The following is a 17,394-nucleotide window of genomic DNA, read 5'->3' on the forward strand; positions in this document are numbered from 1 at the left end:
CTCTTCTGAGGGGGACAGAGGCGCCCATCTGTCGCCCTGACACTTCCTCTCTGGAGGTGTGCTGCCTGCCAGGGGCCCGTATCTGAGATGTTACGCAGGCATTGTCGAGGATTATCTGGCCCTCTGACTACTATCCCATGCTTCTCATCCATGTGGGCACTAATGATACTGCGAGGTGTAACACTGAGCAGGTCGAGTGACTTCAGGGCTCTGGGGGCACGGGTCAGGGAGTTTGGGGTGCAGGTAGTATTCTCTTCAATCCTGCCTGTCAGAGGTAGGGGCCCAGGCAGAGACAGGTATATCCTGGAGGTGAATACTTAGTTGCGTAGATGGTGTCGCCAGGAAGGCTTTGGTTTCTTTGACCACGAGATCCTTTTCTGGGAAGGACTGCTAGGCGGAGGTGGCATTCACCTTTCGAGGAGGGGGAAGACCATATTCGGACACAGGCTGGCTAACCTAGTGAGGAGAGCTTTAAACTAGGTTCGACGGGGCCAGGGGAGCAAAACCTGCAGGTAAGTGGAGAGCATGGATACCTGGGAGATGAACTTGAAATGGGAGGGAGTATGGGCTACACTGGGAGAGTAAAAAGAGGGCCAGGGCAAAACTGGGAGGCAAGACCAAATCAATGTCTGAGATGCCTATATACAAATGCAAGAAGTATGGGAAATAAACAAGAAGAATTGGAAGTACTAATAAATGAATACAACTATGATATCGTTGGCATCACAGAAACTTGGTGGGATAATACTCATGATTGGAATGTTGGTATTGAAGGGTACAGCCTGCTTAGGAAGGACAGGCAGGGAAAGAAGGGAGGAGGTGTTGCCTTGTATATTAAAAATGTACACACCTGGACAGAGGTGGAGATGGACGTAGGAGATGGACGGGTTGAAAGTCTCTGGGTTAGACTCAGAGGAGTTAAAACAAGGATGAGGTCCTACTAGGCATCTACTACAGGCCCCCTAGCCAGGTGGATGAGGCTTTCTTTAAACAGCTAACAAAATCATCCAGGGCCCAGAATTTGGTGGTGATGGGGGACTTCAACTATCCAGGTATATGTTGGGAAACCAATACAGCAGGGGACAGACTGTCCAATGAATTCTTGGCTTGCATTGCAGACAACTTTTTATTCCAAAAGGCTGAAAAAGCTACCGGGGGGAAGCTGTTCTAGATTTAATTTTAACAAATAGGGAGGAAATTATCGAGAATTTGAAAGTGGAAGGATGCTTGGGTGAAAGTGATCATGAAATCATAGAGTTCACAATTCTAAGGAAGGGTAGAAGGGAAAACAGTACACTAGACATAATGGATTTCAGGAAGGCAGATTTTGGTCAACTCAGACAGCTAGTAGGTAAGGTCCCATGGGAAGCTAAACTGAGGGGAAAAACAGCTGAGGAGAGTTGGCAGTTTTTCAACGGGACATTATTAAAGGCCCAAAAGCAAGCTATCCTGCTGCGTAGGAAACATAGAAAACATGGCAAAAGACTGCCTTGGCTTAATCAGGAGATCTTGCATGATCTCAAACTGAAAAAGGAATCGTATAAGAAATGGAAACTAGGACAAATTACAAAGGCTGAATATAGGCAAACAACACGAGCGTGCAGGAGCAAGATTAGAAAGGCTAAGGCACAAAATGAGCTCAAGCTAGCTACAAGCATAAAGGGAAACAAGAAGGCTTTTTACAAATACATTGGTATCAAGAGGAAGACCAAGGAGAGGGTAGGGCCACTGGTCAGTGACGAGGGAGAAACAGTAACAGGGAATTTGGAAATGGCAGAGATGTTTAATGATTTCTTTGTTTCGGTCTTCACTGAGAAATCCAAATGAATGCCTGATATAGAGAATGCTAGTGAAAAAGGGGTAGGTTTAGAAGTTGAAATATGAAAAGAACACATTAAAATTTACTTAGAGAAATTAGATGTCTGCAAATCGCCAGGGCCTGATGAAATGCATCCTAGAATCCTCAAGGAGCTGATAGAAGAGGTATCTGAGCCTTTAGCAATCATTTTTGGAAAATCATGGGAGACAGGAGAGATTCCAGAAGACTGGAAAAGGGCAAATATAGTACCCATTTATAAAAAGGGGAACAAGAATGACCCGGGAAACTACAGGCCAGTCAGCTTAACTTCTGTGCCAGGAAAGATAATGGAGCAGGTCATTAAAGAAATCATCTGCAAGCAATTGGAAGGTGGTAAGGTGATAGGGAACAGCCAGCATGGTTTTGTTAAAAACAGATCATGTCAAACCAATCTAATAGCTTTCTTTGATAGAATAACGAGCCTTGTGGATAAGGGAGAAGCGGTGGATGTGATATACCTAGTCTTCAGTAAAGCATTTGACACGGTCTCACATAATATACTTATCAATAAACTACTCATACAACTTAGATGGGGCTACTATAAGGTGGGTGAACAACTGGCTGGATAACCATACCCAGAGTAGTTATTAATGTCTTTCAATCCTGCTGGAAAAGTATAACTAGTGGGGTTCCACAGGGGTCTGTTTTAGGACCGGTTCTTTTCAATGTCTTCATTAACGATTTAGATATTGACATAGGAAGTACACTTATTAAGATTGCAGATACCACCAAGCTGGAAGGGGTTGCAACTTCTTTGGAGCATAGGGTCATAATTCAAAAGGATCTGGATAAACTGGAGAAATGGGCTGAGGTAAACAGGATGAAGTTTAATAAGGGCAAATGCAAAGTGCTCCACTTAAGAAGGAACAATCAGTGTCACACACACAGAATGGGAAAGGACTGCCTAGGAATGAGTACAGCAGAAAGGGATCTAGGGGTTATAGTGGACCACAAGTTAAATATGAGTCAACAGTGTGATGCTGTTGCAAAAAAGCAAACACGATTCTAGGATGCATAAACAGGTGTGTTGTGAACAAAACACAAGAAGTCATTGTCCTGCTCTACTCTGCACTGGTTAGGCCTCAGCTGGAGTACTGTGTCCAGTTCTGGGCACCGCAGTTCAGGAAGGATGTGGGGAAATTGGAGAGGGTCCAGAGGAGAGCAACGAGAATGATCAAAGGTCTAGAGGACATGACCTATGAAGGAAGGCTGAGGGAATTGGGCTTGTTTAGTTTGGAAAAGAGAAGATTGAGGGGGGATATGATAGCAGTTTTCAGGTATCTAAAAGGGTGTCATAAAGCAGAGGGAGGGAACTTGTTCTTCCTTGCCTCTGAGGATAGAATGAGAGGCAATGGACTTAAATTGCAGCAGGGGAGGTTCAGGTTGGACATTAGGAAAAAGTTCCTAACGATCAGGGTGATCAAACACTGGAATGAATCGCCAAGGGAGGTGGTAGAATCTCCACCACTGGAGATATTTAAGAAGAGGTTAGATAGATGGCTTTCAGGGATGGTCTAGAAAGTGCTTGGTCCTGCTGTGGGGGCAGGGGGCTGGACTCAATGGCCTCTCGAGGTCCCTTCCAGTCCTACTATTCTATGACTCTATACATAGACGTCAAGAGGTCAAATTTTGTGTCTCCACCTCAGAAAGGTTGCTGACCCCTGGTCTGTTATATCTGAACCTAAGCTGTCACTCAGTGTCACTTTTCATATTACTCCATGTCAGATCAGCTGGTGTTGTGGCAATATAAGGACCTAAGCTACAAAGGTCAGATCTGAACTTCCACAAAGTCAGAGGGAGACAGTGTGTTCTGAGTGAATACATTTGCCTAAGTTTGGCCCTTAATAGAGTGAGCTGTGAAATCTGGATCAAAACTTTCCCAAGGTTCAGAGATCTTGGAATCTCTTTAGCTCTAGTTCCAGATGACTTAATTTTGTAGTAAAATAGAGTTGGAGTTACTTAAGGAGAAATGTCCAGCTGAATTTTTATGATGGAAGTGATTTTAAATTAAATACCCCACCCGCCAACATTACTCTGTCACAAATTCTGTTTTTGTTGTGTCTAAATATCTTCTTGCTTTTACAATATTTAAGAGCTCAAGTCTGTAACAGGAAATCTGGCTGGGGTGTACCACACACCTGCAAGATCATTAAATCTAAGAGCAGAATTCCATCTGCCAGCAATGGAAAATCAGCATGTCCAGCAGAAGGGCCAGGAATATCGTCTCCAGTGCTTGCCAAGTTATAAAGCGAGCCTGGCCTAATTAATTAGCCAACACCTACCCTGTGCTGGCTAGAGAGAGAACGTACTCTAGCAGATTGCAGGGTTGGGCTGAGCCGAGGAAAATGATGGCAGAATCTGGCTGGGGAAAAACGAGATGTTTCAAAGAGGTCTGTATTCTGTTCCTCTTCCTCCATCCTCCAGGTGTGCCCATAGCAGGACCAAAGAACAAAAGCAGCTGGCAAAGTGCAGAATACTGCACAATCTGGGTCGTCTTGGTCCTGCCTCAGGGTAAGGGCATGGGCCAGATGTGTCCAAGTCCCTTCCAGGCCTATGATTCTATGAAGTATGGCCAGGAACCAGCCTTTCCATGTAACTTCAGGGTTTTTATTGCTGGTGAGGTCAGCCCATATTTCTATCTCAGATCCTGTATCCAACACAATATGAACACAAGGAAACATTGTCAAGGGCGTCTTCATTGATTATGAAACCATGAGGATGTCCTGTCATCAGCTAGTTTTATCTCTTGCATAAGAGGCCATAGGACAGGGGTCAAATTTCGGCACTCTGCCTAGGAAAGGTTGCTGCCCCCTGCCATAGAACTTCCCTGAGTTAATTCATCTTTGAACCAGAGCAGAGCTTTAGAAAAAAATCTCATCTTAATTAAAAAATGGCCAGTGATGGAGAATCCAAGACAATCTCTGGCATATTGTTCCAGTGGCTAATTAGCCATGGTTAAAAACATACACCTGTTTTCAGTCCGATTTTACTAAGTTTTGGAATGGAGATAAAACCTTCCATTCCCAATATGCTGTTCCTGCAGTGCTCAGTCTTGCAACAGTTGAGTATTCTTCTTTTAATATCTGAGCAAGCACTGAGGCTGCGGGGGGCGTGGGGAGACTATCTTTATAAATATTAACCTTGTCATCAATTGTGTCTGGGCCAAACCCATCTTTTTTTTTTTTTTTTTTTTTTTTTTCCTTTCAAGGCTCTGCTAGCTGCAAACCAAAGCTGAGCTTGTCTGCCTTTGGCTTGCAATGAGAAACATTAGAAAGCTGGCTTTATTTTAGGAGCAAGGGGAAATTACAGCTTAAAGCAGGGAGATTGTGGACAAATAACTGAGTTTGCCCCCCTTTACTGCCATGCAACCCCATTCAAGCTGTGTAGCTGTGGTGCGGGTTTCAGTGAAGTTGGCATTTGGCCCAGACTGCATGACTATTGTCAGCCATCAGATCAGAAGAGGGAGTGGCTGGTAGGAGCATGTTGTTAAGAATTCAGAGACAAGGGGGTCTGTTCATACGCTCATGTGTGCGATAAGATGCCAGGATCCCCATTATGAGAAGGCTCGGCTGGCTGGAAGTATATGATGGCTTGTTTGTCTTGGAGGTTTTTTAAAGTTGCCTTTTCTAAGCTTTTATTAAAAGAAGCAACGTTTTTTCTTTCATTTGAAAATTTTCTGCCCCATATAGAAAGCAGGGAAGAGAACCCTCACAAGAAATCATTCTAAAACAGTACTGTGAGCACATTACCTGAAGCAAAAGGAAACGTGAGAATACAGGGACAAAGAAGGTCAATGCAGGTGAACTTAGTGCTGGGTAAGGGTGGCAAATGTAAAGCCCCAAGACTTCAGTCCTATGCATAGACAAAGAACAGCGAGAGACAAAACAGGGGAAAAGGGAAGACACGGTTCTGTGGTTCAAGCACTGGGCTGGGATTCAGGAGATTGGGACCTGATCCCAACTCTGCCTCAGGTCCCTATGTGACCTTGGGCCCTAATCTTTCTATGCCTCAGTTCTCCATAGGGGTAGTTATTATTTGGAGCATCCTTGTGCTCGGTAGTGTACAAATCTGGAACACCAAATGTTTGGAAGCTCTTCAAAGCAGAAATCTGTGTCCTTCCTTTCTCCAGGCCTTTGCCTGTCTTGTCTAGGTTGGAATTTCTCAGGGCAAGGTCTGTTTCTCACCAAATGCTTGCACAGCTCTCACTACAATGGGTCAGTAGGCACTTCTGTTGTACAAATTATATTTAATAAACTATCTTCCATGTTGTGCCTGGCAATGCATCATGCCCTTTTCCTGGTGGAACTGGGGGATAGAAAGGAGCCTCCAGCTTTCTTCAGCATTTATAATGAATGCATGACTATTTATTTGCATTGCATTATAACCTAGAAGCTCCAGGTTTAGGCCACGACCCTTTGTGTCAGGCACAAAAGAAGTTTACAATCTAATAATTTGGGAGATAAGATTAGTTTCTTACATCCTAGAACTGTTCTTGGTCTCAGCCTGCTGCTGCTGCCCTGTTCCCCAGTGTCCTAGGAAGGCACATGTCTTCCAGGATGGACCTTTTTGTTTTCAGGAGATTCCTTGTTTTCTGCTACCAAGGCCTTTGTGCTGAGAGAAAACAGAATATCTCCTAAATCAGTCAAGCCCCAAATTTGGAGTGAAGAGCCAGCAGGACACACCCCATTTTTAAATATACAAATGACTTAGAATATTTTCATAGGCCAAAGAAAACTCTGATTTCCCATTGGTGTGATTCTGACCAACTGCCTCCTTCCAATATTTAAAACTGGGTTTGCCCAGGGCCTTTTAACATTTCTGCCTAAGAAATTTATTTTTATTTGGGATAGAAAATAAAGATCCATGTAGCCTCCAGTCCCAGAAGTCTGGACTTGACAGGTGGCATTTATGCTACTGATATCATACCACTTTGCATTCTTCTACCCTAATCAGAGAACCCAGACAGAGGGTAATTAAGAGGGTTTCAAAAGTGGCCCACTTCTGCACCTATTGGAGTCTATGGGTATTTGTTCCCATTGAAGTCAATGATCAAAGTTAGGCATTGTTGAGAATTAAAAAAATTCTCCCTTGCGGCCTCCATAATGTAAAGTGAGACCCTTGGCATGTTTCAGGACCAGGCACTACAGAGGTTACCTAGTGCCAAGTGCAGGTAACCAGCTGTATTCTCCCCTGAAATTTAACAGCGTCAATGTTACAGATACGGGTTACTGCTTCTTTAAGTTCCAGCACTCTGACATATACTAAAGCATGCAGGGCATGCGCTGCAACTATTTGCACAAAGGTCTTTTGCAGCTGAATACTCATCTCAGCTAAGGAGTAATGCAAAGCACTTCTTTGCAAGGGGACAGGATGGCTCAGTCAGTGATGGAACAGGTGAACCTTTCAACAAGAGATGGCAAGTGGTCCTTTATAAGGTCATGAGCATTTGTGGGTAAGGCCCACTTCAAATTATTGGAGTAGACAGAATTCAGGGTTTATGTAGAAGGGTGGGAGGCAGGAAGGAAGGTGTGGGGAAAAGTTACCTGTTGCTACTAGAACCAGTAGGTGAAAGTAAATTAAATTAAGTTTAGGGTGTGTGCCATTCCTGCACATATCAAAGTTGGGTAATGCACAAGATAGCTGAGATCTCTCTTCAAGCTTAATTTAAATGTGCCAAATTTGCAAATAAATTCCAGTTCAGCTGTGTGTTTCTAATTTTGTGGTGAACTTCTTTTGTAGAAGAGTGGCTACTTTTAAACCCATTATTGAATGTCCAGGGAGGTTAAAATGTTCTCCTAGATAGATTAATGTGCGTTCCAATTTCAACTGTAGGTTGAACATTCAGAGTTGCCCAGGTTAGTAACATAACATGAGAACCCACATTCTGGAGTCACACCCAAGGTCCATCTAGCTCAGTGTCCTATCTTCTGACAGTTGCTACTCCCACATGCTTCAGAGCTGGGGCTTTCGGCCTTCCCAGAAAACTGTACCTCTTTCAGAAGTCTGATTTGTTTTCTGTACCTCCAAGTTTTACCCCACTTTAAAGCTACTTGTTTACAAAACCAGACATACAAATTATAAAAGTGCCTCATCACAGTGACATTGACAAATTGCTCTCTTTTTCATGTATTATCAAATAATTATAAAATAAAGCAGTTAGAACAGAAATATTGCATTTAAATTTCAGTGTATGCTATACAGCATCATTAACAAGCCATTGTATGAAATTTTAGTTTGTACTGACTTTGCTAGTGCCTTTTTTGTAGCGTGTTGTAAAACTAGGCAGATATCTGGATAAGTTGATGTACCCGCTGGAAGACCTCTGCATACCCTTAAGGGTGTGTACACCCCTACTTGAGAATTACTGCTTCAGGGGAGTGAATGGACTAGGATAATTATTGAGTAGTTAGGTGCCATTTGTTCTGTGGCCCATGGGGTGAGTCAGGCCTGCTGATGGGGAGAGGGAGGAAGGCAAAGGTGACAGTTGACCTGTGGCCTAGAGCTCTGGCCACTGCTGCTGCTACTTTGACAGTGGTGCCAGGCTCTGGGCCCCTTTGAAGTGCCCCAGCAGCGCTGCTGCATTGCTCTGTGCAGTCCTGAGGGAAGGAGATGGGGCCTGCACTGCGACTGAAGCAGTGCTAATGGCGGACTGCTGGAGGCCTTGCCCCTTCCACCCTTGGCCATGCCCCTTCCAGGCGCACTCAGCCAGCCCTGCCTTCCCTCTTGTCCCAGGGCCTGCAGTGGCTGTTGGCCCTGCTGGGGTCAGTTTATTTCATGGTGGACATTTTCCCACATCGCAGCAGGCAGTCTCCTCAGGAAGCTCATGGATTGAACGAGCATGGAAAAATAAGCTATGCTTTCCCTTGGAAAGGGGAGCCTTTAAACTCATGCATGAGGCACCTTAGCAAGGGGCAGCATGAAGGAAGCTTACACTAAGTCTATACATGCTGTAGCTCAGAGGTTCTCAGGCAGGGGTATGCGCATCCCTGGGGGTATGCAGAACTCTTCCAGAGGGTCCATTAACTCAGTGTTTCTCAACCTTTTTTTATAATAAAAAAAATTGGACTTATTTTATGTTCATCTAATTTTTTATTTATTTTTTTTGCACAATCATAAATAGGATGGCAAGTATATTGCCTATAGGCAATTTATTCCAACCAATCCATTACAATTAAGTAGTTTCAACAAATGTATTGCGATGATAGAAAAAAATGTGTGCTTGAAAATTGTAAGTATTGGGGGTATTTATTTATTTATTTATTTTTTGAACAAGGGGTGCTTTATTTAAAAAAAAAAAAAAAAGCTGAGAAACTCTGCTGATTCACTCCACTCCCATAAAACACAACCCCTGCCCCTGTTACACTGCGTGAGCCTCTGGAGCTGTAAGTGTCTCCTTGAGAGGGAAATCGTGGAGTGAGCTAATGCCTAGCCAGGAAGCGAGCAGCTCCAGAGCAGCCGGCAGCCCTGGGCGGTGTTTCAGATTCAGAAAACTGTGCAGTACAGGAATTGTTGGAGCAGCCAGTCAAGCCTTGGTGTGGAATTAAGGGCTCCTTGGAGTTCTGACTTTGTGTACATGGATACCAGTGATTCACTGCACTTGAAGCCAACTTGGGGAAGATTGGTTAGAGAGGGGTGGATTACAGAGCTGCCTTTAATGAGTCAGTCACCACACTGCAATGGTGACCAGCAGCATTTCCTTTAAGCTGCACTAAACTGGCAGTGTGTGTTTCTATTGGTGGTGCACATCCCACATGCCCCAATGCATGAAACAAAATTGATTCCACACATGGCTGGTTAAAAATTAGAGGGAACATTGTTGATTAGTAACAAATTGCCTGGGATGTTTAGTGAAGAGTAAGACATGATACAGGTCAACCACTTAGAAAACATGAGCACTGCACTGAGATTCCAGCCTTTCCATGGATACTTCTCTCCTTGAAATGAACAAATAGGGAGAATTGGGCCTCTTAACATGCACTCAATTTTAAAGTAAATTTGGGAGGAAAAAAGAACTTGATGCACTGTAGGGTAAAAATTTCTAATGCATATTATGGTTTGTGTTAAGACCTCCTTCTCATTATGTTTTCAACATGCACCTCTTGATTCAAATAGGTTTTGTGACCGTTTGCAAGACAGAAGAAACTTAAACCATTTTCAAAGGGTGGGTGGATTTGATCTTTAAACAAACAAACAAAAACAAAAAAAAACCCCAATAACAAACCCCTGCGACTCTGAAAACCACAGCAGACTGTAGTAAAAACAACACACCCTTTTCACTCCACGACTATTTTGTTCCATATAATTCCTTTCTAAATTAATTTTTCAGTTCTGACTCTGTTTTGTGCTGTAGAATGAAGGCTTTGCCAATTACCAGTGTTCCTAAGTCTACAGGCAATTCAGGTGCACTGCAAGGTTGTATCAATAGAAGCTTTGTGAAAAGCAAAGGACTTTTAATAAGTATTTTCCTTGGCCTTTGACCTATATATTATTAGTGTAAGAAGAGCTCTGGGGGACTATCGTCTCAAATTAATTTTTAAAATAAATTGCTCTTTATTTTTTTGCTGCAAATATAATTAGCATTGAACTTCTGTTAGTGCAGATCACCCTATGAGTTAAATTGCTGAAATTGGTCTGCATGCTGAGGCTCGGGGCATCAATGGGGGAGTGGGGGAGGGCTGGCAAAGGAGGCAATTGCCCCCCAGGCCTGGCCTTTGAAAAGAGCCTGGAGCAGTGGCAGCAGCTGGAGGTCCAGCCCCCTCTTTGAACTGCAGCAGCAGCAGCATTGCAACGCATGGCTGGGAGGCAGGGACCAGAGCCATGGTCTGGGCAGTGCTGAGGATGGAATGACTTATGCCCTACCCCTTCCAAGGCAGAACTGCCCCCTTCATCTTGCTCCAGAGACTGTGGCACCTCATCTAACACTGCCAGAGTATTTCATTCCTACCTACAAGTGCTCTAGGTACTCCACAGAAAGCTCTCATGCCCTGAGGCATTTACAAACTAAGGCTCTGATTAGAGCTGGTTTGAATGACAAATGAAAGTTAATTTTTTTCATGGGTCAGATATCCTCCACCCCATTCCTCTGGAACCCTTGAAAGATCTTGCTTCTGTGAGGTTGAATAATTTTCTTTCAATAATGTTGAAACACAAACTCTAAAATATGACACATACCAGTAACATTTAATACCTTAATATAATATACAAATAAAAATCAAAACAAAATCAATGGAAATGATCAAATTAAAACACAACCCTTTTACCTGGCAGAAGCAAAACATTTCAACATTCTCAAAACAAAATGAGGTGGTCATTGAGTCTACGATTCTACGGCAGAATGATTCAGTCTGAAACTTCCCTTGTCTAAATTTTTCAGGAAATCTTTACCTCCCCGCAAAAGGAGTTAAGGTTGGGAAAACAGCATTTTTCTGAAGTGGGAAGAAAGTGTTTTGACCAGGAGTAGTTCTGATGCTGTGAGTGGGTCTGTGCACTCGTGGGGACCCAAGCAGGCAGACAGGGCTAGAGCATCAGTCCAATTGCAGGATTGGGGCTACAGGAGTGAAAGTGAGAAGCTTTTGAAGTTTTCCCCACTGCTCCCTTAGCACAATTTCTAATTTGCTTGGAGTTGTATGGAGAGACCATGGAGAGACAAGACATCTAGGACTGTTATTTTTCTTCCTTCCATGACCCACCAAAAATAAAACACAATAACAGAAACACTGACCATTGTGAGAAAAATCAATTCTTCCAATACCAGTCCTATAGTTTCTATTAGTTCAGCTGCTGCTTAACAGAGGGAGTGTAGCACATTTTCAGGGAGGGTGGGTCAGCGTACAAACTTGCATCGTAACTAAATGGGTTTCAGTTTTCACGATTGGTTATTTTGTTCCAGGCATGTGAGGGCAACAGACTCTGATGTCTAAATGAAAGTCTAATATTATCTATGGAGACAAGAGAGGAGAGAGAATACCTTTGCTTAGTATTCACTCAAGCAAGATCAAAATACATTGTTTCTGTTGTGGAATAAGAATAGTCAAACCTAGACTTGCACTGAAAATGTGTGAATTATAAAAACCATTTAGTTATTTCAGTTCAACAGTGTGAATAAACTGGCTCTAAAAGAAACCACCCAAAACTTCTCTGCTTCCATTCCACAGGATTCATTTAATGGCAGGGTAAAAGAGAGAAGCTGGGAGGTGTAACAGCCTCTTGTCAGACCTGCAGAATAAGGGTACATCTGTACTTACTGGAAGATTGACCCCCGGTTTGATTTCATGCAACTAGTGGGGACATGTGAAAGCAAACTATCTGGGCTCAACAGTCAACTCAGTGGGGCTGCAAGTTGCTCACTACAGCACTACAATTACACAAATAAATAATAAGTAGCTAGCACCTGAGTTTTACTTTTCATGGGACAGATCAACACCTCCACCAGAACAGCCCCCCCACCCCCATCTAACTCCAGACTGGAGAGCTGGTGTGGAATAGAATTCCAAAATTAAACTCAAGTGGGATAATTTCCCTTATGGAAAAATCTTCCACAGCTCCCCTGGATCTGTGACCCCTGCCATATGGGTTTAACATGTGTGCACTTTCCTGTAAAGCACATTCTTTCAAGTGCTGATGTCGCTAAGCCAAGAATTCTTGGATTCTATCATGATTTCTTTTCAAGGGTGGGGGGAGGAAGGAATCTATTAGGAAATCCCTCCAATATGTTTTCTATAAGAGACCAAATTTATGTTGTACAGTATATTCAAGTGTTTGTTTTCATTGTCCTTCAACTGCCAACAACACTCTGCAGCTTTTTCTGGCCTTCCTGCACTCTTTGGCAGTGAAAACATGGTTTCATCCCACATCTGCCTTATGCTCTCGACCAACATATTTGTTCCAAAGTCTGGATGTCAGAGTCCTACCATGTAAAATCTGCAGCTCATTAGAGAGTAATTTTAAAAAATATTTGGTATCATAGCAAGAGGTTTAAAAATATAAGACCACTCCAGGCAAAGCTGGTGAATTTCAACAGTTGTCAAGAAGTAAAGAAGTTTTACACGTAGGGATGGTCTATATTTGCAGGATCTTTTTTTTTTGGGGGGGGGCCTTTTTTCTGAAAAAAGAGAAGTGTTCACACTGCCATGTATAAAATGTTGAGATAAGAGGGGTTTTCCATCAAAATAATTAACTTCAGGTCTACAAAGAACTTTCATTGACCCCCATCCCCCACTTTCAAAGTTGAAAATGCATGCATGTGAACAAAGCACAGCTATAATCAACTGATGTGAATACTCCTTGTGCAATGCTGTGGCTGTGAACTGTGGCTGTAAATGAAAATGCTCTGTTTCACAATGCTGTGGCTGTGTGAATGTGATTTTTCGACTTTACTTTTTTTGGCCTTGAGATGTTGAAAAAATTATCATAAAAAAATGCTGTGTAGGCACAGCCCTAGGCAAGTGTTTGACAGTGTTTTTTTTTCCAGCTGTTCCAACAGTCTGGATTTGCTCAGTCACTGAGGTCAGATGCAGTTTTAGACAAAAGACTGATCACTCTTATATTGCATATGTTTTATGCTGGAGTACACAGTGCACTGTATTGATAGATTATCAGTAGTTTTGGTAAAAGAAACGTTATATATTTCAAAAGGTGTAGTCATAAACTGAATTAAACAAATAATAAACAGTCCTGTGGCACTTTAGAGACAGACAACTTTATTACATCATGAGCTTTCGTGGGTAAAACCCACTTCATCAGATGGTATTTGGAGTTGAAACAGAGAATCCAGAGATTATAAGGGGAAGGGGGGAAATTACCTGTCACTAGTAGGACCAATTAATGAAACAAATTACGTTGGATATTTCTCATTCCTTTGACTATCAAAGGTGGGGAAATTGCCCTTGTAATGCATAAGCTGGTTCAGATCTCTGCTCAGGAGAAGGTTAAAGGTGTTAAATTTGTAAATGAATTCCAGTTCATATAATCTTGTAGTAAAATTCTTTTGTAGAAGAATGGCTGCTTTAAAACCTATTATTTAATGTCTAGGGAGGTTTAAATGATTGCTTACAGGTTTGTATGTGTAATCATCCCTGATGTCAGATTTATGCCCATTCATCCTTTAGAGCAGTGACTGTGCGGTTTGTCCAACACATGGCGCAGGGGCATTGCTGGCACTTGGTGGTATATATCACATTAGTGGATGTGCAGGTATATGAGCCCCTGATGGTGTGGTTAGGTCCTGTGATGGTGTTGCTTGTGTAGATATGTGTACAGAGTGGGCAACGGGGGGTTGTTGCAGGGATAGGTTCCTAGATTAGTGTTCCAGTGGTGTGGTGTGTGACTACTGGTGAGTGTTTTCTTGAGGTTGAGGGCTGTCTGGAAGAAAGGACTGGCCTGTCCCCCAAGGTCTGAGAGACTGAGGGATCATTTTGTAGAATAGGTTGTAGGTTGTCACATGACTACACCTCTAAGACTTTTGAAGTTTGTTAAAATTAAAATCAATGTTTTTTTTTTTTTTTCAAGGTAGCATTTTTGGTGGGTACATCAGATCAAATCCCACATTCCTCATGGAGACAAAGCTGAACCTCAGTAACAGTAATTGCCTGAGTGAGGCTGTGAAGATTTGGCCTACAGAATCTTTTCAAATCTGCCAGCCTGACTTGTTGCTTTGAGATACGATATAACATCTGGCAACTTTAGCACAAAACCAGCTGTGGTGGAATAACGTAACAGGGTGTTTGCAGGCAATTGCAAATGAAAAATCTAAAAATAAATTGTGGTCAAGAAACAATTAAAAAGCTCTTTCATTTTCTCTTTGTTTTGTAGCAGTCAGATTTTAGGCTATTGTTATGGCTTTTGTGAGCTCCAGGCAGCAAATAAGTGATGGGAGCAAAGATCAATAAGAGGCTAAAGATTTCTTCAGGCTGTTTCCTTTGTGTTTCTGTGGCAGCTAGTACAGTCTGGGGGAAGGGCTCAGATTTTCTGGAGTGCTCTGCAACCAGCAGCTCCCAGTGAGAGCACAGTACGTAGGTGTCTGTGCTATGTCTCTAGGTTCACTGGTTCTCATAGTGTGCTCCACTAGGGGCCTGTGACCATTTTGCAAGTAATCCACGGCTTTGAGACTTGCCCCCTACCCCTGCAGGGAGCCTGCCCTGGCTTTCCAGCCCTGTATCCCCCCATGTTACAGCTATGCATCTATGTTTTTATGCTCCAGTAGACTAATATGACCAATTTAGCATTTAAGGTATTTAGAGATAAGTGAGTGCATTTTGTCGTCATGGGTGGTAGTCTGCCGGAAGGTTTGCATTGGGTTGGGTGGGCCACGGGCCAAAGAATTTGAGAACTACTGATCTAGGAGAAGTTAAGAGCATGAAGTTTAGGACTAGAGGGGGTGGGCGATGGTGGCTGGAAGCCAGGTGTGGCCTTTTGGTCCTGGGCTACTGCAGGTATTGTAGAGCCCCCAGCATATCTCAGACAATTTTGTTTGAGTCTAGTGAAGCTTTGGAGGAGGGGGAGATTCTTCTTTTGCCAGAGCTGGCTCTCTCTATCGCTCTGTGTTTGAGGGATTGGGTTGCCTTGATTCTAGTTTTCTAGCAATTATTTCTGAATTCCAAAGGGGGAAACCTTCCTGAGATGAGTTTTCATTAGCTGAGCTCACGTTTGCTGCTAATAATATTATGATCAATGATCAGCCAGCCAACGGATTACAGCTACTTAAATAAACACCTGGATAACAGAGTCTCCAGAACCCCCTAGTTCAACCTGACATCATGAGAAGCCTCCACAGGGAGTTGTAATCTTGACCTTTAAAAAACACTGTCTGGCTCTTAGACCAAAAAGCATCACAACTGGACTTCAGCCAAAGGGAATGGCCTGGCTGCTGATCCCAAAGTCTGATGATACCGACAGGAATGGCATAGAAACACCAGCTTATCTCAGGAAGCTATGAGCTTATCCCTCCAACTAAATCTGGAAGCAATGAGACACATCAGGTTCAATTTTGAACATGGCAGTGAGTTGGATAGTGTGGAAGCTCTCTTTGTGGGATTTGCGAACAGGTGTTGGGGGCTGTTCTTCCCATACGGCTAAATGGGAGGAAGGGTACCAGCTGGATAGGAAGGCGGTCCTTAAAGGGTAGACAGGATTTTGGTATGGAAAAGGCTGATTGGTTTCAGACCTGCCCAACTCTGTGGCCTAGCCCCTATGCTGCTAATAGCTAATACACTATTGGAAGTAGCTGAGATACAAGGCTGATGAGCCGTATTCCCTGTTAGGTGAGCATTTGTGAGGCCATTCAGGAGAGATTCAAATGCTGCTCAGCTGATTAGCAGAGTGCCCTCAGCTAGGTTTCTTTTCTGCTGGTAATACACCTTCACATGTCCCTTGATGTACATAAAAATTATTCTGCACACAGATGGAAAATCTGCACAAGGAAAAGATTAGAGTGAACACTGCTGACCAGCACTGTCTAAGGACCTATGTGTTTCCCCTTTGGTGCTACCTTTTGCAGCAGGAGGATCAGAGTTCTAGTCCAAGTCCTACCAATCAGTTCCCAGTATTCATGATGACAACTGCAGAGTCTCATGTGGCTACTGACCATTTTGGTGGAATTTTGAGAGTCTACTGAGCCAAAGTAGCCTTTCATCTCAAAAAAGTCACTGTGATAGGCATGATGGATAAATTAATTGGGGGACTGGAAGGCTTTTGGTAATGATGGTCAGGCACCTCCCACTTCTATGGTTAAATCTGGTTATTGTCCGACTGCTGTTCATAGGTCTATGAGGAATGTACTCATGGTCTCAGTCCATCACACTTAATAAACTAGCTCTCAATGGTCCCCATAGTTATTTTCAGCTGATAGGGCAGGAATTCCTTTCTTGACCCCAAGTTGGATCCTCTTGCACAGCTCCTATATCTGTCCTGTGATTAAGTGAAGATGTGGGGGCCGGGGCAGAGAAGGTGTCAGGGAGACTGGGAAATTATGCCTTGTAAGTAAAAATTATTGGAAGACGCAAGGTCCTATCAGGGTAATTGTTGGGTGCAAGGGAACATGTACATGCATATGAATGCAGGACATTTGGCAGGTGTTGGGAAAGGAGAAGTTTTTTTAGTGAGCACCTGCTGTAGCTCATGTTCTCTTTTCCTCTCCCCCTTGCAGTCTGATGGGACCATCCTGGCCATCGCCTTGCTGATCCTCTTCCTTCTCCTCATGCTGGCGTTGCTCTGGTGGTTCTGGCCTCTCTGCTGCACTGTGGTAAGTGCCCACCTCCACCCTCGTCTGTCTGTGTTGTGGCAGTAACTGCACTGTCCCTGCTGTGTGTCAAGCTCTACAATGCAATCTGGAAGAGCATCACACTAGTGATGATGGGCAGGCTGCAGAAAATCCCAGAAGTCTGAGGTAGGAAAAAGCCTGTTAGTTCCTGCAGCCCTTTTCCATGCAGGTCAATATATTGCTCCCTACAGTATATTGTTTAAGGTATGGTGCCAGTGGGGCTGTGTGCCTGTAGCACTGCTAGCTGAGGGGAGAAGTCTTCACCTATCTACTTAATTAC

At 43.3% G+C, this 17,394-nt stretch overlaps 1 protein-coding gene across 1 annotated transcript in view; it reads left to right on the forward strand.

Moving 5' to 3' along the window:
• ANTXR1 (ANTXR cell adhesion molecule 1) overlaps positions 1 to 17,394 on the forward strand; it is a 155,800-nt gene that overhangs the window by 65,826 nt on the left and 72,580 nt on the right. The window contains exon 13 of the mRNA XM_074981686.1: positions 17,001 to 17,096. Within this exon, the coding sequence (XP_074837787.1) occupies positions 17,001 to 17,096 (96 nt within the window). The remainder of the gene's footprint in view (positions 1 to 17,000; positions 17,097 to 17,394) is intronic.

The sequence above is a fragment of the Carettochelys insculpta genome, chromosome 31 (genome assembly GCF_033958435.1).
Source record: "Carettochelys insculpta isolate YL-2023 chromosome 31, ASM3395843v1, whole genome shotgun sequence".
NCBI lineage: Eukaryota > Metazoa > Chordata > Testudines > Carettochelyidae > Carettochelys > Carettochelys insculpta.